The sequence below is a fragment of the Sceloporus undulatus genome, chromosome 2, assembly GCF_019175285.1.
Source record: "Sceloporus undulatus isolate JIND9_A2432 ecotype Alabama chromosome 2, SceUnd_v1.1, whole genome shotgun sequence".
Taxonomy (NCBI): domain Eukaryota; kingdom Metazoa; phylum Chordata; class Lepidosauria; order Squamata; family Phrynosomatidae; genus Sceloporus; species Sceloporus undulatus.
In genome coordinates, this window is record NC_056523.1 from 321,759,360 (window position 1) to 321,774,343 (window position 14,984).

Genomic DNA, 14,984 nt, shown 5'->3' on the forward strand with positions numbered 1-14,984 from the left:
GTTCTGGTGCCACAATAGCCTACAATTCCAGGATTCCCTAGCAATGAGCCAGGGCAGTTAAAGCAGTCTCAAACTAGATTATTTCTGCAGTGTGTTTTGGACAATTATTGCATTGTCTGTATTTCCTCAGCGAGAAATCCTGATAGTCAGGAACCACTTCCTCATGAGGACTGGGGAATTGTTGAATATTCTTTCTGTCTGGACTTTCACAGTTTGGGTGTAGTAGCTGAGCAAAAACTGAATCATAGCATTTTTAGTGGCTGAGCAATGACTGAATATAGAGCTAGAAGGGGGCCATCAGCCATTGAGTCCAATGCAGGATCTCCAGCTAAAGCAGCCCTGCATGTAGCTGTAATGAAAATGAAATGAAAATGAAATTTTTTTATACTACTGCCGTTCCTATGATCACGGCGGTTTACAACAAAATAAAATACAGCACAATACAGGTTACAAACATCATAAAACCATTACTATTATACATCCTTATCCATCATTATTCACTCAAATAATAAGACAATCTAAAAATCATAAATAGTATACAAAAACAAGAAAAGTAAAGAAAGTCAGGACATGTGAGGGAAAACATTACAACCCATGTCCCCGCAGACTCCTGACAAAAAGAAGCTAACTACAGCCCTCTCCTCAATCTCCCTCCCTCAAAAGAGTCCGGATGGTGGGACCGGGCAACAGTCCTTGATGCTCCGCCCAGATGGAAAGGGCGGGGCGGGCGGCGTCCTCTTCGGGGAGCCGCGGGCCGGCTTTGTAGGGGCGCTCCCACCGGCCCGCCCCCAGGAGAAACGCGCCGTGGCGGCAGCAAAGCAGAGTCTCTGGGCCGCCTCTTCCCAGATGGAAAGGGCGGCGTCCTCCAACAAGTAGATGTCCAAAGAAAGAGACCCCACACCTCTCTAGGCAGTTGGTTCTGTTGCCAAACTGGGGCAGCAGAGAACAGGCTTGCCTCCTTCACTCTGTGATAGCCCTTGAGGTAAAGATTTCCCCATCCCTCTCCTGCTCTCCACCAGCCACCATGGCATATGAAAGGTCAAGACTAAAACGGCTCAACAGTAAGCCAAGGAGTGTGGGATGGCCAGCTGTAGTTTAGTTCCCCATTTGGAGCTACTACCCTAAACTGTGACATACAGGATTCCATCCTATAAGTGTTAAATGTTGTTATTAATGTTTGCTTTGTGCAGGATTTCTGGGGATTTTGGGCAAACTGCTATTTGTGGTAATATTAAAATGCAACTGTCAGAGTGGGATGGAAGGAGTATCTAGTGGAATTTCCCCCTCTGTTCAACTGATACAGGAGTTTTCTAATGGTGCATCAATGCCATAGAATCATTCATTCATTCATTCATTCATTCAGAGTATTTATACCCTATTCTTAAGTCACAAAGGCCCTCAGAGTGTCTTAGATTGTTAATTTGACATGACAGTTCCATGCCCTGAGGTTTACAATCTAAAAAGACACAGCACAAAAGGAGGGGGGAATGTCAGTGGGGAAAGAAATCAAGTCCAGCAGATACTGCCTATTCTCTCCCTCCAAGGCCAGGATGGTAGGAGTTAAGATGGAGGGAGTGATGATGATGGTGATAATAATAATGTAGTATGACACCACCTTAACTAACATGACTCTAGCCTACAAAATCCTGGGATTTGTAGTTTTGTGAGTCACCAGCACACTTTGGCAGAGAAGGCTAAAGACCCACTGCAGTATGTCTAAAGTGTAGATGCATCCTTAGTCTCGAAACCTGGCAACTCTATAAGTGCTGACAATTTCCTGTAATCTCTTGCATTTGAAGATGGAAACCAGAGCATATTTTGCTATGTAAATATGATGTTGGCCTAAAGTGTTTCTCGGTTTGCATTGGCCTAGGCTACGCAGTGCTCCTGTTACCATCAGGTTTGTAACTAACACCACTAAGGAGTGCAAGCAGGACCTGTTGCAGAGACTGAAGAAACTTGAATTCGACATTCAGGAAGATGAGATCTTCACATCCCTGACAGCGGCCAGAAACCTCTTGGAGCAGAAGCAGGTTAGGCCTCTATTACTAGTGGAAGACAACGCACTGCTTGACTTCAGAGGTATAGTAAATCAACTCCACTTTGCATGAATGATGTAAAACAGTTGGAGATTCTCCAGATTATATTGGGCATGTGCTGATCCCATGATCTATTGGCTTTGCTGGCTAGAGTTGATGGGACTTGCAGTCCAACATTATCTAGACATCCAGAAGCCACATGATGGTAATTTGTAAAGTTTATTTTTAAAAGTTACAATTATAGACTGGCATTTACAGATTCATAACCTAAGAGTGTCATGTGTACCATGATTGCACCTTAATATCAAATCCCATCTTAATTTCTAGAGCAAGGTCTCGCATACACCAGGGCGCTCCTGGCATCTCTTACTGTATCTGGCATCTTCTGTCATTTCCTTTAACTGGAAAGAACTCTAATCTGTCTTTTGTGCTGTTCTAAAATTCTAAATATCTTGGATTTGTATATAGATGCATTCAATAAATGTAGAGGAAGGGTCAACAAAGTGATAGAGTTAAAATTGTGCATGGTGTGAAGAAAGAAATTAGTGAGAAGTATTCTTCCTCTATTGCAGAGGTAATCAACTGTGGCCCTCTATATATTTTTGGACTACACTACCCATAATCCCTCACCATTGGCTGTACTGGCTGGGGAGCTGAGGGAGGACAACCCAACCACATCTGGAGGTTGCCTGCCCTGCTCTAAAAACTATGTTGTACATCAAGGAACATAATATAGTTGACTCTGACTTAAGACTGCCCATTTCTTGGCAAGATTGATTCAGAAGAGGTTTGCCACTGCCTTCTTCTGAGGCTGAGAGAGTGGGATTTGCTCCAGATCAGCCGGTGGGAATTTGAATTCTAGAGTCTTAGCCCAGTACTCAGACCACGACACCACATTGGTTCCTATGCTCTAATAATACAAAGTCTTATAGTACGTATAAGTCTTTTAATACATAGTTCTCTTTGTTGGCAATGGTGCCAATTGGCAAGTAGATTCAAGACCAAGAAGATAAAAGTATTTTTTACACAATGTTTATTTACTTTTTGATATTCTTGCTATGAGATATGGTCTCAGCCACAAATTAGTTGTCATTAAGAGGGGATTATACAAATTATTGGACAATAAAGTTACCAGTGGCTACTGATCATGATGCTGTGTGCTGCCTCCAGGGTGAGAGGTAGTATGTCTCTGTATATCAATTCCTAGGGAACATGTGCTCAAGTGTAAAGGCATATAATTTAATACCAAAGTCAGGATTGTTCACTCCATCATATTTCTGATTTCTGTGTATGGATGTGAAAGCTGGACAGAAAGAATCGGCTCATTTAAAATGTGTTGCTGGAGGAGAATTCTTCAGATACCATGGACTACAAAAAAGACAAATAAATGGGTGTTAGAGTATATGAAACTTGAACCCTCCCTAGAAACCAAAATTACTAAACTGAGACTGCTGTGAGTTGGATTTACCATGAGAAGACAAGACTCATTACAAAAGATGATAATGCTTGGGAAGGTAAAAGGCAATTGGAAAAGAGAAAGACTGTATTGCAGGTGTATAGACTCAGTCAAGGAAGCCACAACCCTGAGTTTGCAAGACCTGATTAGAACAGTTGATACAGGGTGACTTGGAGATCTGTCATTCATAACGTTACTGTAAGTCGAAGTTGACTTGATGGCAGTTAACAACAAGGAAATACGGTCTGACCCTCATATCTGCTGAGGCAAAAACTGATAGCAAAAACTGTGGATAATTGCAAACATTATATTTCTGCAAGAAGTTGATCATTGAGTTGCGCTGGAGGACCTCTAGATGCCTAGAGAAACCTTTTTTTCCCCTCGGATGCAGGTCAATAAAACTGCAGTTGCTGATCCTGTGGACACATCAGATTGTAAATATGAAGAAAGATGAAGATGCATGTTCGCTTCTGTTCTGATGATGAGCTTTCCCATTAGCATTTGACTGGCCACTGTGCAAACAGAATGCTTATGTTCTTCCTGTGTTTTGTTAACTGCAATAACCATGGAGGCTGGAAAATAGTTAACAGGTGGAGCTGGATTCATGTACAAACTAATTATCCTGCAGCTTATGGTCTTTACATACAGAAAGGTGCTAAATTCAAGGTTTACATCAGGAGTAGGAATCCATGAGGCTCTCCAGATGTTGTTGGACTACTACTCCCATCAGCTGGAGCAAGCACAGTCCGTGGTGAGGAAGTCTGGGAGTTGCATTCTGAAAACATCTGGAGGGCTACAAAATTGTTATCCCTGGTTTACATGTGGATTAAAATAGCACATGTTTATTGCAACATGTGGGACCTTTTAAACTTGACAGATCTTAAGGCTTCAGCATGTCTTGATCCAGCTGGATTAACAGGCCATAATACAGGGTTTGTTGTTCATTCAGGGTAGGTGCATGTGTGACTGGATAGGCCTTGCTCAGAAAAATAAATAAATCACCATTTTACCAAGGACTCATCCGTCACATGGCCTATGAAGGAAGCACAATTGCTTTATGAATTGCAATGGACCATTGCGATACTTAAGCAGAATTAGTTTGTCTGTGCTGTAGATTTTAATTAAACGAAAGCACACAAAGCCACAAGAATTTACAATTGCTTAATGGACTGTTTGCAATCGTTTGGTAAAATCTGTACAATCCATAAAGCTCATATGTCCATGATGAGGCTGTTAAAATTCTTTTTGTTTGCTTTACTTAAAACTTACTACAGGGTGTCATGGTCTTCTGCTTTTGCTTCCTTAGCCTAAAGCTTAGCTTGGGTTGTTTCTTGTTTTGTTTTGTTTTTTTGGTGCTGGTTTTGGAGGAATGGCTGTATGTGGTGTATGCTTAGGCAAAGAGCTGGGCTGCGGGAGAAACTTTTTAAAAAAACCAAATCTGGTGGGGTTGGTTGGTTTAAACCAGGTTTTTTGCATTAATGTACAGGACTACACTAATATACAGTAGAACTAAATCTAGAAAATTAAGTAGCAAAATGCAGTTCAGATTTTATGGGCGCAAGCTTAACTAATAATTGTTCTTAGATTTGGAAGGATGAAATAGTGGGAAAAGTGGAGAAATTTAATAATCTCTCCAACTTCTTAATAATAATAATAATAATAATAATAATAATAATAGGATTTATTTATATGCCGCCCAATCACTGGGAATCCGGGCGGCTTACAACAGAGGGGATAATAGACAGTTCCCTGCCCTCAGGCTTACAATCTAAAAAAAAAAAAAGCCAAATACTAAAGACTACAAAAGGATAAAGAATTGGAATTGCTTTCTTCTTTAATAAAGAAGATTTTATTAATAGAGCTTTATGCTATCAACTGTTTAATATAAAAACATAATAAAACAGCATAAACCAAATTGCATGGCAGAAACAAAAGGACCGCTAAAAAGTGGCTCCTTTTAGTGCTGATGCACTGCCACGTGTGCCTGTCTGTAAGGCGTGTGGCAGTGATGTCACAGCTGTGCACGCTGTGTATACAGCGCTGCACAGCTGTGATATCCTAGTGACGTCCTAGGGTTGTGGGGCATCTGGAAACGACACCCCAAGGCAACCCTAGCAAATCACCAGGACGTGCTAAAGGGCTCATGTGTACAGGGCCTAAATAAGCCATACACAAATTAAATATGTATAAATGTATTGTTATGTGTTTGTTCTAAGTCTTTTTTCCCCTATATTTTGTATGTATATGTGTTTGTAATAAAAAAAAATGAAAAGAAGAAGAAGAAGCCGGTGAGCTTTGAAAGCTTGCATGATGTGTTTTGTGCATTTTGGTTAGCCAATAAAGTTATCTCTCTTTTATGGATTAAAAAAAAGTGCTGTTTTGAAGCAGGTTGTTTGGGTTGAATTTAGGTTAACTGAAGGATTTGTTTCCAAATGACATTTTTTGCACTATAAAATAAAGTGATTAAAAAGAAGCAATTGACACTGGATACTGGCCTAACAATGAACAACTCCCAATAAACTGTTAGTGATAAAATGTTTAAATTCAGTCCTTGTTGTTCCAGTAAATGGGTTGGAAAATAGTAATAGCCAGACTTTTAAAAATATGAATAATCAGTTTTAAAAATGGAGGTTTTTTTTAAAGTCATTTGCTTTAAAGTTTAAATCAACCACTCCAGATTCATTTCCTGCTCCTTTGTAATAGAGGACAAAGTTTGCAGATGCAGACCCACCAGAGTGGTTAGCAAATTATTACATCAGCCTGGTTTAAACCAGCCAACCCTGCAAACACTCATTTACCTCTGCATCCCTGTGCATTTTCGCCACCCTGATCCAAATCAGTATATTTAACACTGACACATCTCAATCAACACAGTATTAGATGCCTTTGAGACCCAGTTTGTCTCAAATCCTTTGTGAGGCTACAAGCCTCTTTGTTAGGAAGAGAACACTTAATTTCTCAGGAAGCCTCCATGCTTTTGCCTCAGGAAAACTTAGGTGTTAAGGTAAGATATGTCAGTGCAGTCCCAATTTAAAAGAAAAGAACCGTTTTACCTTTGTTGGAGATAGAAACCTCAAATAGTAAAGTTCCAGTCCATTGGGTCTCTCTTTTGGATCCCCTCGGTGACTAAAATGCAGTATCTTCACATCCAGAAAACATATCCAGGATAGCTGTGTTGGCCATATAGCTAAGTACAATATCAAACCACTACACCATGCTGGCTCTCTGTACTGGGGTATGTTTACTCATTTACTTGTTCATATTCCCATAGAAGACAGGACTGGGTTGGGATGGGGGTGAAGTTAGACATCTTCATTTCTGACACAAGAAGGCTTTGGCCATTTTGGGTTAGATGCAGGGCAATGCTCAGCCCCACCTGCCTACCATTGTACAGCTAAGCAAAACCATTGTACAAGGAGAGAATGGGTACCTCCCTGTACAAGACCCATAAAGTACTTGTGTTGGTATAATTCCTTGTTATGCTAGTATGTAAATCATCAAAAGAATTATGTCCTTCAGAATGAGTGAAATCATTTCAGATGTTGTCTTGAATGTCAATTTCAGTGCGTCATGACTCTCCCATGCCTCCACATACAGTTTTTCTCTCTCCCCAGTTGTCCATAGTTTAAGTACGATGAAAGATGTTTAAGCTCCTGTTACTAACTACTATGGAATTATTTTTGGATAATCTTCATTTAAGATTGCTCGCAGTTGGATGACCATAATCCATTCTTTGACTAATGGATCCAGATGCTCCCAGGGGATGTTGCAAAATAAATACATAAAATCCACACTGGAGGAGCTCCCATTTCTACATTTAAAAATGGGGTTTACATTTCGTAAGGTTCAAGAGGACTTTATGGAGACATCTTACGGACTTCTTAGCACCTTTCACAGGGCTTTCCTAGGCTTAAAGCAGCCCTAAAGACAGTACTAGACATTACCTTGACAAACATACAGTTGATAAGGGAGCACTGAGAAAGATACTTTCCCTGTCCAGCACCCAGTGATTCATATCTACAAATATTCCACCCAGGGAGCTCTTTTACCAACTGGAACAACACTTGATGTCAAGGCTGCAGGACAACTGTTTTAAAAGACCTGAGTGAGGATTATCTCCAGGAAAAAACTGGTGGTGGGGGAAGGACCTCTCTGCTTATGATATTTTGCAAGTGCCTCCTTTCAGCCTCCACAAGAATACTGTAGAGGTTAATCCTGAAATTAATAAGCCTAAATTGTTTCCTAATTCAGTAGATAACAGCCCTGAGTCTGCAAGACCTAAGCAGGGCTGTTGATAATAGGGTTACTTGCAGGTCTCTCATAAGGTCAGCATAAGTCAAAGTCAACTTGAGGGCAGCTAACAACTGAAAATGAGTCCATTGGCCACCATCATTTTTAATTCTTCCACACTCAGAGTCCTTCATGGCTTAGGCCCAGCCTATCAATGGGAGCGCCTTCTCTCATATAATCTACCCTGCATGCTTAGATTGTCAGGAAAAAACTTGTTGTAGCCAATAAAAACTAGGCTTACTACAGTCTCTCAAAGGACCTTTTCTTGTTTTGCCCCTAAACTATGCAGTGACCTGCCAGAGGAGATCTGGAATATTACCAACCTTGACTGCTTCAAAAAGGCGGTCAAGACAGATCTCTTTCGGCAGGCCTTCCCAGATTAACTTGACTGCTCCATCAGCTGCCTGTCTGCTTGATTTTGTCTTGAATTGTCACTTTAAATTTGAGGGTGGGGAGTCTTTCGGTTATAGGGCTTTTATGATATTAATTATTATTTTGTATTTTAATGTATTTTAATACTGTTTTAATGTTGTAACCGCCTTGATCCAATTGGAGAGGAGGGATATAAATATTATTATTATTATTATTATTATTATTATTATTATTGGATTGAAATAAATGCTGATGAAGTTTTCTGTAAGCTGCTTAGAATCTTCAGGGTATGACAGGCTATGAATAAATAACTTTTTTATTTAGCTGCCATGAATTCAGTTTAATCGAAAAATGGGAGAAGGAAAACAAACTGATAAAATTAACAAATATTCTCCAGACCTGAATATTCTCCATCAAGAAGGCTTTCATTAAAAAATATGATTTTCTTCACTGAGGGGTTCTCCACATGGGCAAAAGGCCTGTGTCCCCCCTGGCCTCAAGTCATCTAATTCAGACAATGCAGGCCAAAACCCCAGTGCGAAGATTTAGCTCAATCTTGCTAGATCAAGCACAGATCCGGTGGATCCAGCCTGAGCCTGGGATAAATAGGCTCCAGATCAGATCAGTTTGATCCCTGGTTTGCCACTGAGTTTCCAGGAAACTCCGTGTTAAACTCTGGATGTTTGCACTGCCTCACAGGCTTCTTAACAAGTCTGGCATGGAAACAGGGTGCCTGGCCACATGGGTGCAGCCAAGCACCCCGTTTCCACATCAGATGTGGCTCCAGAGAGCTCCTCTGTACCAGTGACAAGGTAAGGAGCATGTACCAGATCCCAGGTCAGCATGGGGATATATGCATGTAAACACCTTCCTGTCCCCACGCCGATCCAGGGACTGACCCAGCTGAGCACCGAGACCCTTCAATATCCAGGCCCATCTGATCAGTCCTTAAGTCACAGTAAGGCTTTGCTATAATGGTTTTTGTTTTGTTAAAGGAATAGAAACAAGCAATCCTAATGCTGTGGTGATAGGGCTGGCTCCTGACCACTTCAACTATGAAATGATGAACAAGGCCTTCCGGTAAGTAGGAATAATACAACCACATTAAAAAACAAAACAAAATGTTCTTATAAATTTTTCTTTTTCAGTGTTCAGAAATATCCATTCTTTGAACCATAGCTTCAAAAATCCACTAGTAGCATTATCCGTGGGCATCAAGATCAGTTGGAGAATTCTGGGAATGACAGTAGAAAAGAAAGGGCAATTTCCCAGTATTTCTTCCTTGATAGGGACTGGGGAAGAAATTTGGTTAGCATTTTTACACAAATCATCCTGATTTGTACTTTCTGGGCTAAACAAGCAAATCAGAATGTAGATACAGTATCTTTTGCTTTTTGCACTTCACTATTTGTTGGCTAGGAGTTCCCTGATCATACACACATACTAAAATTTTGGTAAAAACAAGATACAAAAAGACACACGATAGACAGAATTGCTTGCTGAGGAAGAAGTTTGTTAAAGGGTACAAAAACAACATGCACTAAAATACATATGAACCTTTCGGGCGGATTTAAAACACCCTATAAGCTCATGCTAAATCAGGAGAGAACAAATGTGTGCTTGAAAACATGTGAATGTTACAGAAAGCAAAGCAATCGAATTCATCCACCTCTGATCCTCACTGGATGATAATACAGCTGATGCAAGTTACATTTCTTCCTGTCATAAAGATACACCTCCAGATAATTATATGGATAAACTATCTTGAGTTTGTTTATAGCTGGGATAAATCTTAACAGCTATGCAAGACGGCTTGGTGGTTCCTTCAGTTTTAGGGGCTTTCAAAAGCATCATGAGTCACACAGTTCCCTTTTCCTGACAAGAAGAACTCATTTGATCCTGGTGAAAGACTGATGTAAAGAAGCCCTGGCTCTTTTAACAGCACCTGTTGTTTCCAGTGGGCTACAACTTCACAACTCTCCCCCCCCTCCCCCAAGACATCCTCAGACCTGAGTCAGTCTAAGGATGGAAATAATGCCCCAGGTTCTACAATGAGATGCTCTGAAAATTAATTAAATTGTGGGAGAATGGGATGGAAATCCATGTAATTAAGAGTTGGGCAGCTTCATGACACCTACAGATCTGAGGTGGAAAATCTAAATGGCAACTAGAGTTGTTTAATGGCCCTTGTTGTCAGGGATGTCCCCTATTTGAGATCTAGAAATCTTTTCTTTTCATAGAGACTGAATAAGATGCCAAAACACTGTATTTTTGAATTTGGGCCTTTCATAAGGACTTTGGTGCATTCTGTAATTTATGAATGTGGGCAAAATGTTAACTTTACAGAGAAACATATCGCTGTATTAGTTGAAATCAATACTTTCATTTTGTAGTTAGTTAGGATACAAATTTGTTGTTAGTTACTTCCTGATTGTCAGTCCTGTATATCAAAAATGTCAATGGTCTCTGATTGCTGTTCTGAAAATCTGGCAACAATAATGGCATCCCACCCTTACAACTTTGCACACTACTTAAAGTGGAGCACATTCCCTTAGCACAAGTGTGGTGAACCTCTTTTAGCTTGAGGGTTAAACTCTTGTGGACTGAATTCCAGTGATAGGCAAGGCCAAAGGCAAAAGAATGGGATTAAAAGTAGCAGCACAATGTCTTGGTGACAAGAGTTGTTCAACAGTGAGATATACTGCCTCAGTGGTAGTGGGCTTGTTCTTCTTTGGACATCATTACACAGTGTTTGGATGGCTGTCAGAAACGCTTGGGGTGTGTATTTCTGCATGGAAGGGGGTTGAACTAGATCTCCCTTGTGGTCCCATCCAATTCTATAATTCTGTGATATTTTAGCATAAAACTCTCACCACCAGTAAAGTAAAATGGGTATTTCCTCCTTTTAGTGTACAAAAACTGGGAAACCACCAAATGGTGATGTCATAGAGAAGAAGGTGGATCTTCTAGGGAAGCCTGGGCATCTAACAGTTGTGGTGATTGAGATTTTTTGATATCTTTTTAAGAAATTATCCAGCACAAGCGAACAGGATCCATGCAAGATGCCTCCTTGCCTCTGGGTGAGATCTGTCTGTCTCAAGCTGGCTCATTTCCTTTGACTGGGCCATAAGCATGATATCTTGACACACACATTAGAGCAAGGTAGACCTTATTTAGAAGACCCATTTCTTGTGGTCCTCATGTTTGACATCTCAGGATAACTGCAGCAGTCTTATTAAGACAGGCCCAACTGTTACCTTGCCTTGGTGCAAAGTGATCAGGTGGCAGTTGGCGCACATCCCATATGTCCTCTGAGTATCACCAACAGCCTGTTTGATATGCACAAGGGGCCTGAATCCCACTGAGGTGCCCAACTAGAGTGGAACCACTGAATCGCTTAGTTAAAGGATGAAATAACACTTGTGTAGTATACATTGATCAAATGATTTTAATCTCATTGAGGATTATAACATTCAGACCAAGAGCTTTAAATGGACATGCTGAATTTTTTAAAAGTTTTATTTGAGGTGTTTTTAAATTAATTTAATATAGGGGCTGTGCAGACCGGCAGGAAAAGCTGGGTTGGGGGGGGGGGGAGTCTGCACGACACAGCACTAAAAGAGCGCCGTAAAGCCGCGGCGCCACCCTTTGCAGGGCACCTTTTTGTGCCCTGCAAAGGCCAGATCAGGTTCATGGCATGTGGTTGCCATGGCCCCGATCTGTTTGCACAGCCCCATAGTGTGTCTAGCTCCAGATGGAGACAATATATATATATATCACGCAAGCAGTTTAAACAGTTTCCATTATAAGTTGCCATAGTATTTTCCTCCTGCTAAAAAAGAAGGGATTTTAAAAAAATGTTACAAATATTTGAGGGGGGGGCTGTTTTTAATATTTTAAATATTGAATTTTATTTTCTATAAGTTGTCCAGTGAGTATTGCTAGAATCTTGTTGGATATTTTATACATGCATCTTATGGTCCTCTGAGGCAGCGGTTGGACATTTTTGTCCAGTGCAGAACAAGCAGAGTCAGTTCAAGGTTGTGGAAAGAGAGCTGTACATGTGGTGCCACTGCATATGTGCACACTGGAATGTGCATTGACTTGTTGTGAAATGCACATTGGGTTGTTCAGTGTTTGATAGCACATATTGGCTGGCTTTCTATTAGTGACATAGGCATGCACATGCAGGATGAATGATTTCCCATAGTGGGACAAATGTATTCTGCTGACAGTGGTGGAAGAGGAGTTGTGCATACAACCATTCTGCACATTGCATTGTGGTTTTGCACTGCACGCTGGCACCTAGTCATTAAGATAGGGGCTGTACAGACCAGCAGGAAAAGCTCCCTTGGAGTGTAGTGGAGTCTCCTTCCTTGGAGGTCTTTAAGCAGAGGCTAGATGGCCATCTGTCGGGAATGCTTTGATTTGGATTTCCTGCATGGCAGGGGGTTGGACTGGAGTTGGTCTCTTCCAATTCTATGATTCTATGATTAACATGTGTTGTGCAATGTTGCTATTCTGCATGTGGGTTGCATAGAGCTGGTGCTGCTTCAAGGAGATGTTGGATTGCAACCTCAGTTTGTGACTCTACATGCAGAGATTTAAGATGCATAACCCTAAAATTAATAAAATAAAAATAAAATTGATGGGGTCTTTATAAGTCAATAGGGGATTTGAAGTCATGCACACAGACCCCCTCCCCCCAAGGTAGCATCTCAACCTATACACTGATGAGAGTCTTAAAAAATATGATAAGTAAAAATAATAGTGAAGAAAACCTGGGGCTGTCCTTGCTTTCCCAACTCCTCTAAATGATGGAGTTACTGTTCTATCTTGTCGTTTTCTTCCATTTCTTGCCTGTCTGAAAAATTTCTGTATCTTACACTTCAAGATCTTGGTCGCTATTCACATTGTTCTTTCCCTCTTCCTCTTTCAAGGCTCATCCTTGATGGTGCTCCTCTAATAGCCATACACAAAGCAAGATATTACAAGAGGAAAGACGGTCTGGCCCTCGGTCCTGGGCCATTTGTTACTGGACTGGAATATGCCACAGATGTGAAAGCTACTGTAGTAGGGAAGCCAGAGCGGACATTTTTCCTGGAAGCCTTGCGTGGGACCAATTGTGTACCGGAGGAAGCTATCATGATTGGTGATGTGAGTGCCTCAGTTGTTCATCTGTCTAAAGATTCACCTTCTTTGCATTGTGTTGAAAAGTCCAAGCTCACTCAGACAGATATTTTGTCTTGTTTTGACCCAGGACTGCAGGGATGATGTTGGAGGGGCCCAGAATGCTGGCATGCTGGGAATCTTGGTAAAGACTGGTAAGTATAAAAAGTTGTGGATACTTGACAAATAGTTTGCTTGCAACCCAACATGCCCTCCGTATGGCACAGAAAAGGATGAGCAAAAGTGATATTAATTTAATGGGTGCAATGAGTAAGATTTTAAAGCAGAGGTGGGCAATTATTAGAAGATAGAGGATTGCATTTGCACCCTAGGATACTTTGGAGGGGCCCCTTCCACATAAATTTTAAAAAAACCTCTTTCTCCCCAATTTTTTGACCTCTAGGAGGAGTCATGAGATGAATAATTGGTATAATTATGTGTTATTTTTTACTTATGATGTTTGTATATATGTCTTTTTGTACATATATGTATATTTGTCTTTTATATTTCAAATAAAGATTTAAAAATAAAAAAAATCAAAAAATCAAAAAAATCGAAAATGGCTCTGTGGGTCACATGTGGCTGATGGGCTGCATTTTGGCCACCTGTTGAAAGATATTTTTTAAAATTACTTCTTTCAAGGCATTTTTGATCCTTTTTTTTTCCTTTGAGAAGTAAATGAAAAAGTAACAAGTGAGGCAGTGAGTTATCTTGATGAATAATAAAAGGGAACAGCTTCCTAAATGCTGTGAGGAGTAGTGGATGCAAAAGGAATTGCAATAGAACCAAAATCATGGTGGTCTCAAAAATGTCAGCATGTCAGTCACTAAAAATACACAAGCTGCGAGTCAAATCCAAGTCAAATCACTGAAGTGACTTGAGTCCAGGTTGAGTCTGAGTCAATCAACTTAAGTCTATGCCACTGTTTAAAACCAGTGGTTCTAGCCCTGAACTTTGGAGCAGCATATAATTATGGGATGGCATCCTGTTCAGTATTTAGTATATTGTAAGCCGGACTTACACCATCATAAATATCTGAATTCACTTTTATGGGCATTGCACCATTGCACAATGGCCAAGAATGCTCCCAAAACTCACCTTAGAAGCCACCCAGTGAAATCAGCACAGGGATTTCCAAGGCATTGGGGAGTCATGTGGGGAGTGAAGAAATTTCCATCCCTTTCTGGCAATGAGGCACTTTGTGACAAGCCCTGGAATTACACCTCCTGATGCAGGATCTAAGCCATGTTTTATAGAATCACAACAAAGCAACAGCCAGAAGGACAGGTTGCTTACCTGTAACGGTATTTTTTTGAGTGGTCATCTGCGAATACATACAAATGGGTTTCACTGCGCCTGCACAGTGCTGCTCGGAACCTACTGGAATCACTGGGCAAAGTTTACTTTGCAACATATAGAAACTTTTTGGCGGTAACTCCGCCCACCCGTTATAAGGCCCCTGCCTTCCCGCTCTTTTCCCCAGTTCCGCAATTTTTCCGCCAAGCAGGCGATGGAAAAAGCCAATGAGAGCAGGACACTGAGGGGATGGACGGGTGGGATTTGTATGTATTCGCAGATGACCACTCGAAGAAATACCATTACAGGTAAGCAACCTGTCCTTCTTCTTCGTGGTCTCTGCGAATCATGCAAATGGGTTT

The 14,984-nt window shown here is 40.9% G+C and overlaps 1 protein-coding gene across 7 annotated transcripts in view; it reads left to right on the forward strand.

Moving 5' to 3' along the window:
• The window catches only part of HDHD2 (haloacid dehalogenase like hydrolase domain containing 2), a 29,473-nt gene that overhangs the window by 7,034 nt on the left and 7,455 nt on the right, over positions 1-14,984 (forward strand). For all 7 annotated transcript variants that reach the window (XM_042448804.1, XM_042448803.1, XM_042448805.1 and 4 more), the window contains exons 3-6: positions 1,874-2,082; positions 9,153-9,237; positions 13,098-13,314; positions 13,418-13,481. In XM_042448804.1, coding sequence (XP_042304738.1) covers positions 1,874-2,082; positions 9,153-9,237; positions 13,098-13,314; positions 13,418-13,481 — 575 coding nt within the window. The remainder of the gene's footprint in view (positions 1-1,873; positions 2,083-9,152; positions 9,238-13,097; positions 13,315-13,417; positions 13,482-14,984) is intronic.